This window comes from Gobio gobio (genome assembly GCF_949357685.1).
Source record: "Gobio gobio genome assembly, chromosome: 8".
In the NCBI taxonomy this organism is placed as follows: Eukaryota; Metazoa; Chordata; class Actinopteri; order Cypriniformes; family Gobionidae; genus Gobio; species Gobio gobio.
In genome coordinates, this window is record NC_137114.1 from 24003473 (window position 1) to 24022163 (window position 18691).

Below are 18691 nucleotides of genomic sequence, written 5' to 3' on the forward strand. Positions count from 1 at the left end.
CACAGCAGTGTAGGGATGCTATTGACCATTAACTGTTTTGGTCAAGTTTACTAAAGTAAACATTGTCGTGTATGTTCTTCTCGCCGCTATTTCATGATGGTTTATAGAAAAATTACCCCGAGTCGTCCTCTGTCGTTTCAAAGAACAACCCAACGGAGAGCAGGAGGCGCGCGCTAGGGTTGTGCCGACATCAAGATGGAGCGCCACCATCGTGATGCCACGCCCCCGTTGCGAGTCTGTTGTGTGCGACACACACTAATCCTCTTCTATAGTATTAGTTAAACTAAAAACTTAGCAGGGATTGCTCTGTAAATTAAATTGAGAATGTAACTAATGCATATATGCTATTTTAAATACTGTAGTCTATGCCAGATATATAGCCTACATTTTTAAATCATTTGAGGCTGAAACATCCATAAGCATGCGTGTTTATTTTAGCACTTCCGTCAGTGAAACAACACAGCCTATAAAACAAAAACGATTTTCAGTAAATAATGGTAACCTCAAGAATATATGAATTAAATATTAGTTAGAAAAATATTTGATTCATACTATTTCCCCGCAAAGATGCGTCATATAGGCCTACCGCTCTGCGCTTTGAGAGGAATGGGACACTCACACTATAGACACCTTCTTGAATACATTCGTCTTCATATGTTCTACTGATGTTGCAAGGCAACACTTGTTGTAAAAGGTCAAGACATTTAGGCAATGTTTGATTATTCACTGCCAGAGAAAACGAAACTAAAATCACCGGTGTGTGTGTGAAATGCGCTATTCAAATAAACCAAACTTGACGCGCCTTACCAAGTTTAATAACAAGAACTGTGTTAAATAAAATTTGAAGTAAAAAGATATTCGTCTTACAGTGTTTTTAATACTTTCCCACAGTAAAGGATGTGAATAGTTATAATAGACTTAGCTAATTATAAGCAAACGAAAGGAAGAAACGTTTACAATCCCCTGCGAACATGGGTGCAACGTGAGTGAAGAGTTGGGAAAAGACACGAGATGTCCATGTCCATTGGGATAAAATGGACTACTAGGCCTATTGTTCAAATTCACGGAAAATCGAGTGACCAGATCCAGATCGCAAAACAGAATGAAAAAGTGCTATCTGACCATCATTTCCTTATAGGCTAAACAAAGCTTTGTGCTTCACTCCTGTGGTAATATTCACGTGAAACAGCATTCACATACAAAACACTGGGTTAGTAAAATAACGAAGTAATTTTTTTAAAAGTAGAAAATAGTAGGCTATTTATGTAGCCTAAAGAGATATATTAAAATAAAAAGAGCTCTCTTAAGTGGAAGGAACCTATTTTTCCCCCTCACGTGCAACCTAGCGGATGAATCATTATTTGGGTTAGTAAAAATAACGAAATGATGGTTTTAAGAGAATAGTATTATGTAAAGATATATAGTATATTATCTACCTATTTACCTAATGCCGGTTCTTCAAAGCTAACGGATTCAGTGTATTTTCGTTTTGTCATCTTAATTTGGTAATTATTTAAGTGAAAAATATTTAGTGTAGGCCTATATATTGTATTAATTTTATTTATATTTTATCTGATCTATAGATCTATAGGCTGTTTGCACGGTAAAATAAAATACATTTTGGCTGCTGTCTGTAGATTCCTTCATACACAACTTGTATTCTCTCGGATGTTTCATATGCAAATGTTTTAACAGCGGCTGTTGTTTAGGGTCCTTGTCATCACGAGACAAATCGGCATTGCAAATTGAACTCGTAGCTCATCTTGAATCGCCTTCTTTTGACTTAAAGTATATACTGCCACGTTTTCTGTTCATGAGTTCCATTTTCACTTTCAACAGCGGCGTCATTACATTTGACCAGCGGGGCGCGCATAGTGCAAGCCTAGGGTTCGGTGGAAATAAATTCTGAGGTTCGGCAGAAACCGAACCCAGTCAAAAAGCCCAATATTCGGCCGAATCCGAACCCTGGATTCGGTGCATCCCTAATTGAAATAAAAAAAAATGTGTTGTTTAAAGCTACATTACATAACTTTTCAGTCCACTAGAGGTCGCCTGTTTAAAACAAAGGCGTAGTTTGATGACGCCACGTTTGAGCGCAGAATCTTGGGACATGTGGTCTTCACCTCACAGCCGGTGAGAAAGAGTCAGGATAGGACTCGGGCAGAAATCATGTTCATGGATGCGATTATTAACATTACTGTAGTATGAAGCAGAGCAGGACCGAGTGTTGTGGAGCTGAGCAAGGCCACAGGAGCGATTGAAGAGCGGGACTGTTATTATGGCATAGTCGCCGGCATGACTTTTATTATGACACGGTCGCCGGCGCCACTTCCTCTTTTCCAGTCATGAGTATGAGGTAACGCAGCTCTGTTTGTCATATTAGATATATCTGAGTGTGTTGAAAAGGAAGTTATGACGTTCGCTCGGCGGCTGCTATGACACTTGTTCACACTGCAGTGAGAGTAAAGCGTTTCTTCAAAATAAAACCGGAAACTGAGGGTAACGCAGATATGACACAATCGACAGGCGACTCCCTCAAACGCATAGCTCACACCTCCCGGTTCCTTGGTTAAAATAGCAATTTCTCACAATTTACAAATAGTTGGAAACATTTGGGATATTCTAAGTACTCAAGTGAACAAAATATATAACACTGGCCTAGTGGTTTTGGATATTTTACTGCAAAAATCTTACATAGTTCACCTTAAAATCATAGTTAGCATGTCAACACAATCTGTTTGTAACTTGCATATCTCCAGCAGTGCATCTGGTAGGGCATCATTACAACTTGCAATCAGAGATTTAAATCAGTAAAGATTTGGATCAGTGAACAGCTTAACAGTACAATATTGATGATTTTACATCTACTATATTTCTTATTTAGGTGAGGTAGAACAAACACTAGACTAGGGGTGGGCGATATACCGGTTGACGCAATAAACACACACACTTATCTGTCAAAATGCCCATCTTCACGAGCATCCTCGTAAACAGTGGGTTCTTAAGTGATGTATACAGTTGAGAAAGAAAATGTCTCGGGTTACTTGACTGTAACCCTGTTCCTTGAAAAAGAGGGAACTATATGCAGCGTTATGGGAACACTTTTTGGTGTGACCAGCTGTAAATATGTAGGCAACAGGTCAATGAAATTGACCTAGAATTTTTATAGCCTCGGGCAAGGATGTTATTGGAATCGTCAGAGGCTATAATTAGATGTGCCACAGGTGCATCCACAGGTATATTTTGTATGAAGAATAGTCCTGGGACATTTTCAGTGCGTCAATGAAGAGGAGCGTCTCGTTCCTGCTTTTTCAGGGAACAGGGTTACAGTCAAGTAACCTGAGACGTTCCCTTTCAAAAGCTACACAAAAGGCCGAAGTGGCATGAACATCCAAACTATAAAATCTCATGAACGTGTGTGGAGAGGACCAGGCTGCCACGTCACAAACATGCTGCAGGGCACCCTAAAGGCCTGTTCACACCGGGACGATTTTCGTGCGCGTTTATCGCCGACGTTTAACGCCTCTTGACTAAACAAAGGGCGCCAATGTGAGTGTGCACACCGACGCGCAAAACGGCAGATGTAAAAGCGTCATTAAAAAAAAAAAGGGTTCGTTTTTTTATTTTGACGCGGCGCGTTAAAAACTGGCCGACCAATGAGATCAGTGCTTTTGTTCACGTGCCTGGAGCTGCTGAATTGACAGTAAAACACGACTTGGTGGCGCTCAAGCACAAAGCGGTCTTGCCGAGCACACATTGATACAACGAAGAAGTAGTAAGTAGACAAAGAAGAAGATGAGCTGCTAATGCTGCCTGCCAGTTAGCAAAAAGTGTGTGAATGGTTTTGGCCATAGGCATAATATATCTGTGGTTTTGGCAAGCACGTAAATACTGTCTCTCTTCTTCTTCTGTGTGACAAGCGAGTGTCAGAAGCGTAAAGTGCTGCAGCACCACCTTGTGTACCGGGAGCACTAACTACTGAATGTGCACGTTCACTCGGCGCATCGCCAGTGAAAATCGCTTAGGTGTGAACACTCAAGACGCGCCGAAAAACGCTGGCGATAAGCGTGCACGATATTCGTCCCGGTGTATACAGGCCTTAAAAAAGCAACCCCCTGGTAGAATGTGCCCTGGAGCCCACTGGCGAAGCTTGACCGCGCTGCTCCTAGGGAAGGACAATAGCATCCAATGTGAAATTGCCCCCGTGTTGTGTCCCCCATGACAAAGGAATAGTTGCTCTGACTTACGCCCCTGGCTTGTGCGGTGGACATAGGTCTGAAGAACATGGACTGGACACAGTCTATGGAGTTTCTCTTGTGAACGGCGGAGGGCAGAAGGCCTCAAGAGTGACTGGACTTACGGTCGAGAAAGGAACCTTAGGCAACTAGACAGGATGAGGATGCAAAATTGCTTTCACCGTTCCTGGGGCAAAGTCTAAACAGACTATCAAAATTAACTAAATCCTAGCAAAACTAACTCCTAGCAGAGAAACAGAGGTCTTGAGCAGCACACACACACACACAATATGGTCTGAAGAGGAAAAAAGACCTGTCGAGGCACCTAAGGCACATCTAATTATAGACGAGCATGCATTCCAATGACATCACTGCCCGAGGCTATAAAAGTTCTAGGTCAATTTCATTGACCTAATGCACACATATTCACAGCTGGTCACACCAAAAAGTGTTCCCATAGTGCTGAATAAAGCAGTGTATAGCTTTTGAAAGGGAACATATGCGTATCAGTAATTGGATCCGTGCATTCGGTCTTACACCATGTCTACAACGGACAAAGCGACCATTGCAAAGCATTGTCCTTCATGTCAGTACATCATAAATAGAACAAGGCATCAGTTTACTGTCAGGGATTTGTCGTTTCAGATCGTGCCGCTCGCGTCCGGTGTAGACACAGGGTTAAAGTGACAGCAGCCCAATAAACCTGCTGTCTGTATTAGGTGGGGTAGACAATTTTTTGTTCAAACACTTTTTGTCACACTGGTTGAAACTCTCTTCACATCCTGATAGCAATCAATAAAAGAAGTGATATCAATATTAAAAGAATGTACATATATCTTCTGCAGAAGTCTCAGGACCAAAAATGTTCATTTGGTCCGAATGCAATAATACGTTGTCCCACCTGCCCGTCAACATATATATTTCCATACCTCCACACACCCTGCTCGCACAGACAAACATCACACGTCATCAGCGCGTTCTGTAAGGCTATGCAGAGTTGTAGACAGATAGTCACAGAGTGCCACAAACAAACAGCAGTCGCCTTTTACAGTTCCTCCTGAACCAAAACAAGCTTATGCTGAGTTCACTCCATGTCGTAATTACGACAACCTGTGACGTCCTCAGACTCAGATTTATGCGTTTCTATGTCAACACGATCAACGCTGAAATGAATCTGTGGCAGTCAGTTGGTACAAGTAAGAGCTCTGTAAGTTGTTTACGTTCACTATTATTGTAATGTTATGTGCTTTGAGACATGAGGTAATTTAACACTAGCCACGTTTACATGTGCACTTTTTGGTCATTCCGATTCAAATCATTCCGATTGAAAGATTCGGTGGACTGTTTACATGAGACGTTATCTAAACCGATCTGGTGTTTACATGACTTTCAGTCGGAATAATTTTGTGACATGCGCACACAGTTTGTCTGTCGCCTCAGATTCGTAACGTTAGTATCGTGGATCAATAGTTCTGTGTTGGTAATTTTTATATTTATTTATTTTTCTGTGGGCGGACATGCAGTAGTTAGTATTTATGTCCTATACAATGGCTATTTCAACAGCTGTGAATGATGAATGCGGAATCTAAATTAATTCAATTCATTTATTTTGAAAAACACAAAATTAACTATAAAATGCACCCAAATTATTAATAAAAACATAGGATAACGGTGAAACAAGAATGAAAGCATTCAAGACGTGCTCCGCATACTAGTACTAAACACAGATATTTCAGATGGTTAAGGAAAGATACCATAATCACAAAGGTATAAATATTAACAAAAGTAATTCAAGTAGACTGTGGGTAATGTTACTTAACCAATTTGAAGCAGTGGTTTAACTTTTTTTCATTTATCTAACTTACGAGAAACAAAATGTCGACACGTCCTCTCCAGCAGCTTGACTGTTCCCCGTTGCTATGGCAACTCTCAACGGCCACCAGGACTTATATAGTTTTATAAAAGCTATTCATTATTTGTTGTAAAGTGTAAGAATCACCTCAGAAAAATAAATAGGCTACTTCTGTCAGGCGCTGTTGAAGCCTCGGACAAACGCTGTCAAGATGAGATGTTGTAGCCAGGCTATGTCTGTGTCATTATTCCAACATCATGTTCATAACAGTGAAATTAGTAAGGGTGTTTAATTATAATGATTTATTCTCCTGAAGTAATGAAGGCACGCTATACAGTATATGGAATTAGAATACAGTAACACATTTTCCACATTTCTTACATTGAGAAATTATCATAAGCGATCAGATGCATGATCAGGTTTTTTTATTTTCTTTTGCGTAGCATTGATGTATATCATGCAGCTTGTGCGGGTCTTCTCATCAGTTGACGCCTCTGCACTGTTCCACAGGGGCACTTCCCCTTCTCTCACTCCCAATATGGCTCACTTTCTTTATTTTTTTTTCCGTTTTCCATTGCCCCCTCACTGTACTTATCAATATGCTGCATCACTGTGTTTCTCTTTGCAAAGCATAAACAGTCAGTGTTATTTATCAGAACTAGAAATGCAGCTAATAAATATTTAGTGAAAGTTAACCTGACTTTTAATCTCTATCAACCTGTAATCTATTAGGACTCAGGAGTGCTGTTTATTTCCATTAAAATAATCATTAAAGACTTAAACATATTTGAATAATATTCAAATATTTGTTACATTTGTTCTATAATCTGTAAGGTTCTTAGTGTTGACATTAGTGTGCTGACTATCCATATGACCACACATTTTCTTCAAACACATAGTCTACAGATTTAAGAAAATGGATTACTGTGTTGAAAGTAAAAATAAACATATAGCATAAATGGAAATTGTTGTCTATGACTGTTCCACGGAGAGACCACTGCTGAAGGGGAAATGCACATCATTGAATGGCACACACACACACACACACACACACACACACACACACACACACACACACACACACACACATTTACTGTAGGCCTATCTATATGCACAATAGTCTATGGATGTTAATTAAAACCAAACCGAAAAGATTATTTATGCACAACCAAATGCAAACTGAACAAATAAGAAGAAATGTGAAATCCATTAAGAGTTTTAAGTTTAATGCTTTTATGTTTATGTTTTATGAAAATGTTTTGTTTTATGATATTGATATTTCAATTATTTACCTCAGTGATTTTGTTAGATGTGCAATAGAAGTTTGGTCTCTCTCTCTCTCTCTCTCTCTCTCTCTCTCTCTCTCTCTCTCTCTCTCTCTCTCTCTCTCTCTCTCTCTCTCTCTCTCTCTCTCTCTCTCTCTCTCTCTCTCTCTCTATGCCAAAATAGGCCTACATAAGTGCCTGGAGAGGCCTTGTGGATGCCATGTGTTTGTGTAAACAACGACCGTGTAAAAATATTTTTCCACTGATCTGTATCAATATCACTTATAAAATTAAATAAATGAATACCTAATATGCCTATATGATAATATTTTTTTCCCCCCTTTAGAGTAGAAGTTGGTGTGTGTGGACGCCGTGACGTCATCGTATACTTCCTCGAGGCTCGAGCTTGTCGGGCGACACCGGTTAGCATGATAGCGCGAGGCTGTTAGCTTCGCTGCATCAACAATGTTTTAACTAGTCGGGTTTTATACCAGCAAGCACAAAATACAACCACACTGTTAGTAAAACCATAAATTCTTTAACGTATATGCAAAACAACGAATTTCAACCAGGAATAACCGCGTCTCGAGGTAGGAAAAACATTGGCGAGCTAACATGTTCGCGCAGCTAGAGCGCACTTGAATTTGTTTGATTATTATTAGTTGTTGTGTAGTTTATCACTGACAGCCAGTCGAAATGGGTTAATAAGCTATCCATTTTTAATAAATGGACATATGCTATGTTTAAAAAACGCTGGCTGAACCCTTGTATGATGGTTCTTTAGCAGCAAATGACTGTTAGCAGGTCGTTTGTAGCAGGTGTTTTGGACTTTAAATATAAATAATCTTTTCAGATTATAGTTTAGTTGCTTTTTACGGTCTTTTAAAAAACATATATTTCTAGAATATGCTTCTAGTTAAAGCAGGGGTGTCCAATCCTGCTCCTGGAGGGCCACTGTCCTGCAGAGTTTAGCTCTTACTTGCCTCAAAACCTGTCTGGAAGTTTCTAGTATGCCTAAAAAGACCTTGATTAGCTGGTACAGGTGTGTTTAATTGGGGTTGGAGCTAAACTTTGTAGGACAGTGGCCCTCCAGGACCGAGTTTGGACACCCCTGAGTTAAAGCAAGACATTTCTGGAAAGGTGGGGTGTCAGTTGTGGCCTTTGTGAAACATAACACTGTTTTCCTTGTGACAGTGTAGTTCATTATATGGTTTTTCTGTATTCAGTGGAATAAAAAAATCTTTCTGCATGGTGATTATTGTTTTCTTGCGTAATACAGGCAGAATGGAAGAACAAGCAAGCAATGTCATAGAAGTGACTGTGAAAACCCTGGACTCCCTGAGCAGGAGTTACACAGTTCAGGCACAGGTGAGCTGGACTTTTTATTATTATGCCCGTTGTCACGTGTCCTTTATGCTGATGACTTAACGTTATGCATTCCACCACAAAGGATGAAGAACGAGTTATGTGACCGCAGACTAAGACACTAGTCCATTGCCAATTGTCTTTTGAAATGACAACTTCTCTTTTCACTACGTAGATGACCGTGAAGGAGTTCAAGGAGCACATATCACCCTCCGTTGGAATTCCTGTTGACAAACAAAGACTCATTTACCAGGGCAGAGTACTTCAAGATGAGAAAACCCTAACAGAGTACAGTGAGTTGATTTTCATAAAAGGAGCAAAATGTACAAAGGAACTCTATTTTTGTCATAGTGGTACTTCTTGAATATGATTCCATTGAAAGTCATTCAGTTGATTACATAACAAATCACTCCCGTATCCAACTCAGCATGTGCTTTCGAATAAAATCCCATCGGCAGTCTTGTGACTTTTTCTGTACTGTTTCCGTTCATCCATCTCTGTCTAGACGTGGACGGAAAAGTCATTCACCTTGTAGAGCGGGCCCCACCACAGACCACCCAACAGGGCCCCGGCTCGGGTGGCGTACCAGGTTCCTCTGGGGGGGGACAGGGAGGAAATCAGAACCCAAATTCAACCAGTAGCTCCCAAGGGGCCCCTCTTGGGCCTACACATGACCGCAACGCTAACAGCTACGTTATGCTGGGTACCTTTAATGTTCCGGTTAACATTATGGACCCTCAGCAGATTCAGGTAGATTTTTTCTTAATATGGCTTAATATGACTGTATTGCTATTACTTTTATGATTAATGTATTCTATTTCCTCAGATGTCCATTCAGCAGATGATGTCAGGCCTGGGAGACAATGCAAGGAATCCACGAGTCAGTACCAGTACCGGGGTGAGTACCATTGTGAACACATTTTTTTTATTATTTAGCAAGAATGCATTAAATTGAGAGTAAAACATTTGACTAAAGATTTCTATTTTAAATAAATGCTTTATTTTTTTTTGTAGGGATGTTACGATTCACTCAAATCATGATGTGACACGATTCATGATTTTAAGACAAATTATAAAATGAAAGTTTATTGTGAAAGTCCTTTTTTCTCAGACAAAATGCTGCATATTTCTTTGTAAAATGTTTATATATATATATATATATATATATATATATTTGTTGTCAAATAATAACTAAATTGAAATTTTAAAACAAACCCCAAAATAGACCCTCCAAGGAGACCTTCCAATAGTGTTTTCTTGGGAGGAGGAGGTTTCATGCTCATTCAGTCTGTCTATCTAGTCTAGAGGCTGGATACAGGCTTTTAACAGCAAATGCTTTGTAAAAACAATAAAATAACAGCAGCTGAAAGGTGCCTGTCACCATCATGCAAACATGAATTATCAAATATGCAGTAGTACTTCTCTACAGGGGTCTGTTCTTCGTACCTCGCTTAATACATCTGAGATGATTTGACAGATCCCAGATCTTTTAATCGTGATAACTGATGTCTGGCTAATTTGGTTCTTCAAACGAATTTGCGGATTGGATTAAAATATCTGGATTAAATGATCTAAGATCACTGCGCATTCTTGTGTTCCCTGAACAGGGCAGATGCATCGATACTCGAAACCACGATCAGCAATGCAGCGATTGGCTGGCGTCAAGACATCAACATAATGACATCATATAATTAAAAAAGCCACCTGGCAAAAAACTTGACAAATTACACAAAACCCCCCCACAAATTTCTGGGCCTTTACCAACATAAAAGTTATAATGGATACATGATAAATGTTTTTTGTTTTTTTTTAACATGATTAATTAATTCCAATTATCAGGGCTCTACATAGCGACCATTTTGGGCGCATTTGCGCCTGAAAATTACTGCGTGCGACTGCGGAAAAATATTTAGGCGCACCGGTGCGAGTGACCCGATCGCTTCTTGTGAATAAATGTATAATACAATCGGAATAAAAACTAAAAACACTGACTGACTGAGCAACTGTTACGTTTCGTGCTGCAATCAACTGCTTTTCATGCCTTCTGTCAGCGGAGCATGTGCAAAAAACGTGTGCGACGGACTACACTTCACAGATTAAATGGTGAAACCGCGGTCTATGGGTGAAACGGGTGTGACGCGGCCGTGCACTTACCAGACGCCTCGCGGCTCGCGCTGATGTTTCTTTGCAGCCAAACTTAATTAGAAATACCACATTTGGATTATCATAAACAAGGTCGGAAATTAACAGGGGCTTGGGGCAAAAATGCCACCAAAAATGAATTAATATAAAATAATTTAAAAACGCTCCTGTATGAGTTCTTGATTTAATCTTTATCAGCTGCAGTCCATAACATTTATTGAGTTTAAAAATGACTAGATGCATATGAGTGAGTACATCATGAATCCATTTTCCAAACCGTGTTTTTATCTTACCCTGAATCACTACGGTACACATATAATAAGTGTTTCTATTCTGACTATTCCAGTTTGGTTCGCAGCGCTGTGGAGGAGCACAGTCCCTGTGTGACTCGCCAATCGCCATAGAGAGAAGTAGATCCGGCTGCAGTGTTCTTCCGCGAGATGCACGCAGTTCTGTTTATTAGCGCCAGAGCGCCAAAAGTTACGGACAGCTCCGAGTATTAGCATGATTGCAAATGTGATACTGATCTTGTACAAAAGTCCAATAGACAAGTTGATATTAAGTAACAACGTTTTAGCCACAATAATGTTTATTTCGTGAAAATCAAAACTACAACAGTTGTGCATCTCCAAGCGGTTCGATCGAATGAATCTGCGTTTGAACGATTGAATGAATGACTCCCACATAGGTTTTATTTTCATATTTATACTTTGCATGGACTTTTTATTTAAAATATAAATATTTTAACTAAGTTTAAGTTTAACTTGTACATAGCCTATTTCTAAATTCAAAAACTTATATTTAAAACATTTATACAACATTATTTACCCATGAGCTGCATGTAAATGTATCTAAAAACCATTTCAGATAGAGCTTCTGTGCCACTTCTACTTTTGATGCTGATTTAATTAGATTGGTAACAGTCTGGTTGTGTCTTATTGCTCTAACTGAATTTATTGTTTAAATTAACATTTAAAAAAAAACCTTTTCTATTTTAAATGAAGAAATTGACAAAAGATGATGCATACATTTAATAAGATTAGAAAACATTGCTCTTATAATGGTAAAAATGCCCCTGGACATTAATTTAAAGGGACAAAGATCATCCTGTAATGGGAAAGTTATAATTGGAATACGTGTTATTGATCAGAAAGTGCTCCTAAATTTTTGACTGTGCTCCTAATTTTTTTAAATTAGGAGCACAAGTGCTCCTCAAGAAAAATGTTAGCGTAGAGCACTGAATTATGTATATTCACGATTTTATACAGTATTTGTACACCCTTTACATTTTTATTTCAATGTTGTAATTTAATTTTTAATTCAATTTGAAGCAGATTTGGTACGTGACAGTATTAAAGTTTCTTAAGGGTCAAGATCAAATTATCTGCATCTCTTGCACTGCATCAAGCCACTCCCATAATACCTGTGATAACTTAAATTAATGCACGGCTCAGATTAACTGTACAACATGTGTGTAAACCTCCAATAAAATTATAAAGTAATTATTCCATCACAAATAAATCGCTCAATTAAGTGGCTGTGTATATAGTATTATACACAACATTAATATATTATATACAGTCTTATATACATATAAAATATAAAAATTTTATATTATTATTATTTAAAATTATTATTATTGCCCCTGGTTCAGCAATGGATAAAGTAGCAGTGGCTACTAGGATGAGCGTCGAAGAACCAAACAATCCAAGATCATGCCAAATCGTCAACAATCAAATCCGGCTAACCGAGTTAGTGGCGTACAAAGAACGGACCCCGGGTTTTTCCATTGAGCTATTTTTCCTGTTGGTGATAGGGGTTGCACCGACTAGTCGACTTTAATTCTCTGCCATGACGCTTTAAGCTTGACGTCAACTAGTCGCTGGCCTATTGAGGGCGCGACAGGATAAGCCATTTCCTGACATGCAGGCTGCCAGGCTGTTTCCAACAGTTAAAAATGACAAATAAATACATACTCAGAGAGCTCTCCACAAGATATGTTTGATTATACCATCTGGAAGCTCAAAATTGATCGGGAGAATGCACGCTTATTGTACAGGTCAGTTAATCACCGTTCTAAATGCGTGCTGCATTGTAACACACACAGCTCGCACATCACGCAGAGATCGCGCGCCCGCGCGCCTTACACAAAACCATTCAGAAATGTATCAACACTGTTCTGTGATGTATCACTCAAATAGCTTAGAAGCTGAAAAGTTATAACATATATTTATTAGTAACTAAAACTCACAGCTTATTAGTAGAGAGACGCTGGCAAGTAGAATTAATTCACACGCAATCGCTCTCTCCACTAATGCATTCATATAGCCTACATAATCTTTATTGTGCTACTTTATCTGTATCTGATTCAGAGTGAGCATAAATCTGTGAGAAATATAACGACCCAAAGACAAAAGAACTGATACAAAAGCTGTTGTAGTAGGAGCAATAACCTTATGGGCAGCGCTGTGACATATGCCATAGCTGTCCTGTGCACAGGAAAACTTGTGTTCACGTCTGAGCTCAAGGTTCAGGGTTATTTTTTTATTAATGACGTCATCAGCGACTAGTCAACTTTCATCACATAAATGTCGACTTGAAAAAATCAGAAGTCGTTCAACCCCTAGTCGGTGAATGCGTCTTTAGCTGTGTCTAACCCATGAAACTTAATTCTAAAAACGCGGCGCTCAAGTTAGACGAAAGTTCAGCTGGCGTCTAATATCTTAGCTTTTTTCCCCATTCCACTGCCTGGGTCTTGTTTTTTCAATGTAATATCGCATTCTGTGTGAACAACCACTTGACGTGACGTGTTCTACTTTCACTGAATGCGTCACATGAGAGCGGTTCATCAGGCGTGCCATCATGTGGTCGGATAATTATTTTGGTCATTTGTCAACATTTTGCTACGTTTGCTAACATTTTTATTCAAAACCGCGATTTCTCGATTTTAAAAATAAAATTGCGCCAAAACATTAAATTCGAGGCCTAAGTACAACAGTGACAGAAAGGCCAGATTTTAATATTTGTTATAATTTGTATCATTACACTTGCAAGCGTTAGAATAACAGAAGACAAATATGCCATTATAATCAACAAATTATTGTAATAATCCATGTACACATTTTGAGAACGAGATAGTAAAATGGATAGTAAAACAACACCTGCTTCTGCAACAGCACAGCGTTCTCCGTCAGTCTGTGGAATATATCCTTGTACATGCATCTTTCTCTTAATGAAGCAGAGCCTGGAATGCATTTACTACGACAGAAAACAGCGTTTTAGCGTCCCTGTTGTTTAAAACGTATGTTGCGAATTGTGTAACATCTCAACTGACTTGAATAGACACACACATTTATCAATTTTCAACCGCTTCAGAGTTAATTGTTACATCCCTACTTTTCAGTTTTCTGTTCATCAAAAAACCCTGGAAAAAAGTATCACGGTTTCCTCAATAGTATTAAGCAAAACAGCTGTTTTCAACATTGGTAATAAGAAATGACTCCTGTGAAGTCCCGGTATTATGCTATGTTAAAGGTTCCTAGTTTTGTTTTGGAGGTCTCCTACAACAGGTTTACATGCATCCAAGGTCAAGAACACTTTAGTTTTCGAAAACAGCGGTTTTCAACTTTGATAAAAAGAAATGTTTCCTGTAAAGTCCCCGTATTATGCTATGTTTTAAAGGTTCCTAGTTTTGTTTTGAAAAGTCTCCTACAATAGGTTTACATGCATCCAAGGTCAAAAACACTTTAGTTTTTTCGAAAATAGTTTCTTCCTAAAATGTCGACAATACGAAACAAACTCCTCATTATAGCAACAGCACTGAACTGAACAAACTGTTTTCAAAACACACTTCTACATCAATAAAAATACACGATCGCGTGTTTCCATCTCATACGAGGACATGAATGCATGATTGCAATCTCCAGAGTCACTCTGAGAGTCACTTCATCAGCATTTTACCGTTTCATTTGAGAGAAACTACCGTCATGTCATAAACACACAGAAACTCAAGATCTTCACGGCAACTGGTCAAAATAAAGGTCTGGTTTAACTTGACAAATATTACTGTTTTACAGTAGAATTTAGATACGTCTCAGTGTAATAATAATACTAACACTAACACTAATATACTAAATTATCAAAGCTTTTTTTAAAGTAATAAATCAAACATTTTCTTCCATGTTTTAATTTTAACAGTATAAAACTCAGTTGTGCATCACTTTGTTTGACAAAAAAGTTTGTTTACTTAAGTTAAAAGATAAATTAATATTTTATGGCTTCATTTGATTACCAGAAAATACACAACACAGAATTTGTGGGATATCTCTTCATAGAAATTTAATTAAAAATAACAAAATAATATGGTTGTTTTTATGAATTCAATTAAGCAGCTAGTAGCCTACAATTTACTGGTAAATATTACAGTAAACAAACATCACAGACAATGGCAGACGGAGACCAAGGCAGCTCTGGCATAATGTCAATAACACTTTTATAAAGGAATTAGTTTCTTTACCGTTATTGATGTATCCCTAAAGTACCGGAAAAAGGTACTGATACTGAATTTCCGGTACACTCAAAGGTCACGACAACCCGTCAAAATAAAAGTTCGGTTTAAAAAATTGAAATTGACAGAATATATCAGGCTACTGTTGTAGCCGACAGTAGATTTATCTATATGTATTAATAATAATAATACGTCTCTACTAATAATAATTATGCCTAGATGGTTGATTATTTTTCACTTGATTTTTTTTTTTTAAACAGCATACAGCCTTTAAATGTTTGTATTATTTACTTATAATGATTATCATAAATAATAAACATAATACATTTAATATATATTTTTTAAATTGTAAAAAACAAAAAAACATTTAGCTGTAGTACCGACCGAAATTGGTACCGAGTACCGTACAATTTTTATGGTATTAGTACCGACTACTGGAATTTTGATATATATATATATATATATATATATATTTACCATTCAAATTACATTTATCTTTGAAAATAAAAAGAAAACGTAGAGAAAATATTTTTGTTTTATTCTCAAAGACAAATGTAACAATTTGAACAGATTTTCTTATGCACAAATGATTATTTTTATACATATATTTATACTCTTGCTTTCTTCCAGACCAATGGCTCTGTGAATGTACAGATAGATTTGGACCAGTCATTGCAAAGTGAGCCCAGACTGCGGCTGCTATTGGCTGAGAATTTGCTGAGAGACACCAATGCTGTGATCCAAAGACTGGAGGTAAGCGATTTTGTAGAGAATTATCTTGCTTGGCTAATTGCATACCCTGGTATCCGGATGAATAAATGTGCATGCACATTTCTTATTGATTCTTTGATTATTCCTTCATCTCTCTTCATTAATAGGGGCAGCCCACGGATGCATCATCTTCTCAGGAGGACTCTGCACCTCCACCCGCCTCCTCCAGTTCCACTCCATCTCCTTCTGCACAGCCCATGGATACTTCTCCTCCTCCGTCCAGTACCCCACCATCCTCCTCTTCCTCCACCCAGACTGAGGGTGCTCCAGCTCCTCCAGCAGGCCTCAGGTAGGACCAGTTTAGTCATTATTATTTTACTTAATATAATTAAACTTTATTGATAAAGGTTATTTATTATTTTTCCATTTAAATTTACAGCCTAGTTTAAAATGAATAAAATAAACACACTTAAGAATTTTTAAATATCAGCTGTTATATTGACTATTTTATTATGCATTTATGGTGTTTTTTTGTGTAATTTTTTTAAGCTTGATCACTTTTTTGTATGTAAAAGAGCTGAATGTGTTTTTAAATGAGTTTGGAATGGTATGCCCACAATTTTCTTTTTTTGGATGAAGCAATAAACTATTCGTTTTTATGTTTTATTTTTTTGTTCTTGTTGAACAAAAAAGTAAAATTCAAAATCTACATCAAGACGTTAAATTCCCTGTAAAGTCAAAACTAAACATGTGTTCCGAGTTCCTCACACCACAGATAAATGTGTTGTTAACCACCCAGCCAAATTTGAATCATAAAAAAATCCGGCAAGTGCATAAAATAGCTTATCAAATACTTGAAAAAATGAGCAGCATTCTCTGCTCTCAAACGCTGGGGGTGTGTCCGCTGTCGGCTCCGAAACCGCGCCCACTCGCGGGAAAACTGCCGTAGCACACAAGACAACACTCACGTACTGATCACGACCGTCTATGATCACGAGTCACAACGCACCTGATGTCGGCGGGACAGGAGGATGAAGGCCAGGGCGGGGGATAGTCGGTTCTGCAGCGGATTATCAGTGAATCCCAGTTGTCTCCGGTGAAAGTTTGTAAAACTATCCGGTGTAAAGTCACTGCAGAGGCAGGTGTTGGTGGTGATCCTCAGCTCTCCATCAAAATGGCTGTTCACAAAATTAATCGTTTTTGTTTTGAAAGCTGTTTTGTAAGTTGTAGGCTATAGTAACCAACAGTATTGACAGTAACTCGCAATCGAGCGGGCAAACTGATGTGAATGCGCTCTAGTTATGATCGTGTTAGGGGAGGAGCCAGGCTCGGTGGCTTCAGTGTGTCATCGAGCCACCATTTTAGCCCCGCCCAGAAAATCCTGAACACAGCAACGGTGAAAAATTGTTTGGCGGTCTAACTTCTGAATTCAGTACTACATAGTTCACAGTCTTTGTAATGTGTTTCAGCAATACATTTCTAATGTGTTTAGAAACAAATCTCAGAATTGCCTTTACAGGGACTTTAAAATAAGGACTAACCATCTTGCACATATCCATCATGATATCTCTGTCATTTGTTTTAGTCAACAGCTAAACTTATTTTAACAGATTGGGGCATTTTAGGGGTGTGTTTTTAATAGGTCTGAGAATGTCCACTTGGACGGTGGAATATTAGTTTACTCTAAATCTGATAAAGGTTTGTAGTTGCTCAAACTTCCTCCTAGCCTGTCATGGCTTTAATATCGTAGGAAGAAATCTGGTGATTTTAAGTGTGTTTTTGGAAGATTTATGTCCTGGTAATTGTGATGCATGTGACACAAATTAACTTCTCACCCCTATTCTAAATAAGAAAAATGAAATTGAATCTTTACTCAAACTATGACTAAAAGGTCTCCATTTAAATTACCAGTGCATTGCCAAATGAAAGATTGATTATGTGTCTTACTGAAGAATAACTTACAAATTGGGGGCAACGAATAGAAATGTGAGTTTCTCTCTTTGTTTCATAAACACCTGACAACAATGTTGCTTTAGTCTCATTTTACCTTTAATTTGGCCTTATAATGAAATTTGGAGGAAATGTACAGACACTTTAAAATCAACCGCCTACAACATGAGATAAAACAGAGGAAGTTCTTTAAACCAGGAGACAAGTTTCAGTAGTGAACGAGTAGGCACGACTACCTAGTCTACCTAGACATTTTTGACATTTGACATCAGGTTAACAATTGTGGTTTTGTGTCTTTGATTAACCGCACTGCATTAGGAAACTGACATCTTGCTGCGCTGTAAATAGTTCTGTTTGTATTATAGTTATATGTAGTCTACCATTGAAACGTTTCCGGTCTGTAAGATTTTTTTTAAATGTGTTTGGAAGAATTCTCTTGTGCTCACAATTTATTCGATCAGAAATACAGTGAAACAGTAATATTGTGAAAAATTATTACAATTTAAAATACCTTTTCTATTTTAATACATTTTAAAATGTTATTTATTCCTGTGATGGTAAAGCTGAATTTTCAGCATCATTACTACAGTCTTCAAAGCTAGCTAACATCCCTGCTGGTGGGATGACCATCTTTTTCGTCAACGCTTAACCCATTAATACTAAG

General features: G+C 38.1%; 1 protein-coding gene across 2 annotated transcripts in view; it reads left to right on the forward strand.

The window, feature by feature from the left end:
• Positions 1-7724: 7724 nt before the first annotated feature.
• The window catches only part of bag6 (BCL2 associated athanogene 6), a 32318-nt gene continuing 21351 nt past the window's right edge, over positions 7725-18691 (forward strand). Inside the window, exons 1-7 of one of the 2 annotated variants that reach the window (XM_079824528.1) lie at positions 7725-7942; positions 8632-8720; positions 8893-9010; positions 9223-9467; positions 9544-9615; positions 15997-16119; positions 16245-16426. In XM_079824528.1, the coding sequence (XP_079680654.1) occupies positions 7900-7942; positions 8632-8720; positions 8893-9010; positions 9223-9467; positions 9544-9615; positions 15997-16119; positions 16245-16426 (872 nt within the window). In that variant the 5' untranslated portion in view covers positions 7725-7899. The remainder of the gene's footprint in view (positions 7943-8631; positions 8721-8892; positions 9011-9222; positions 9468-9543; positions 9616-15996; positions 16120-16244; positions 16427-18691) is intronic. The other variant, XM_079824527.1, reaches the window with a different exon arrangement.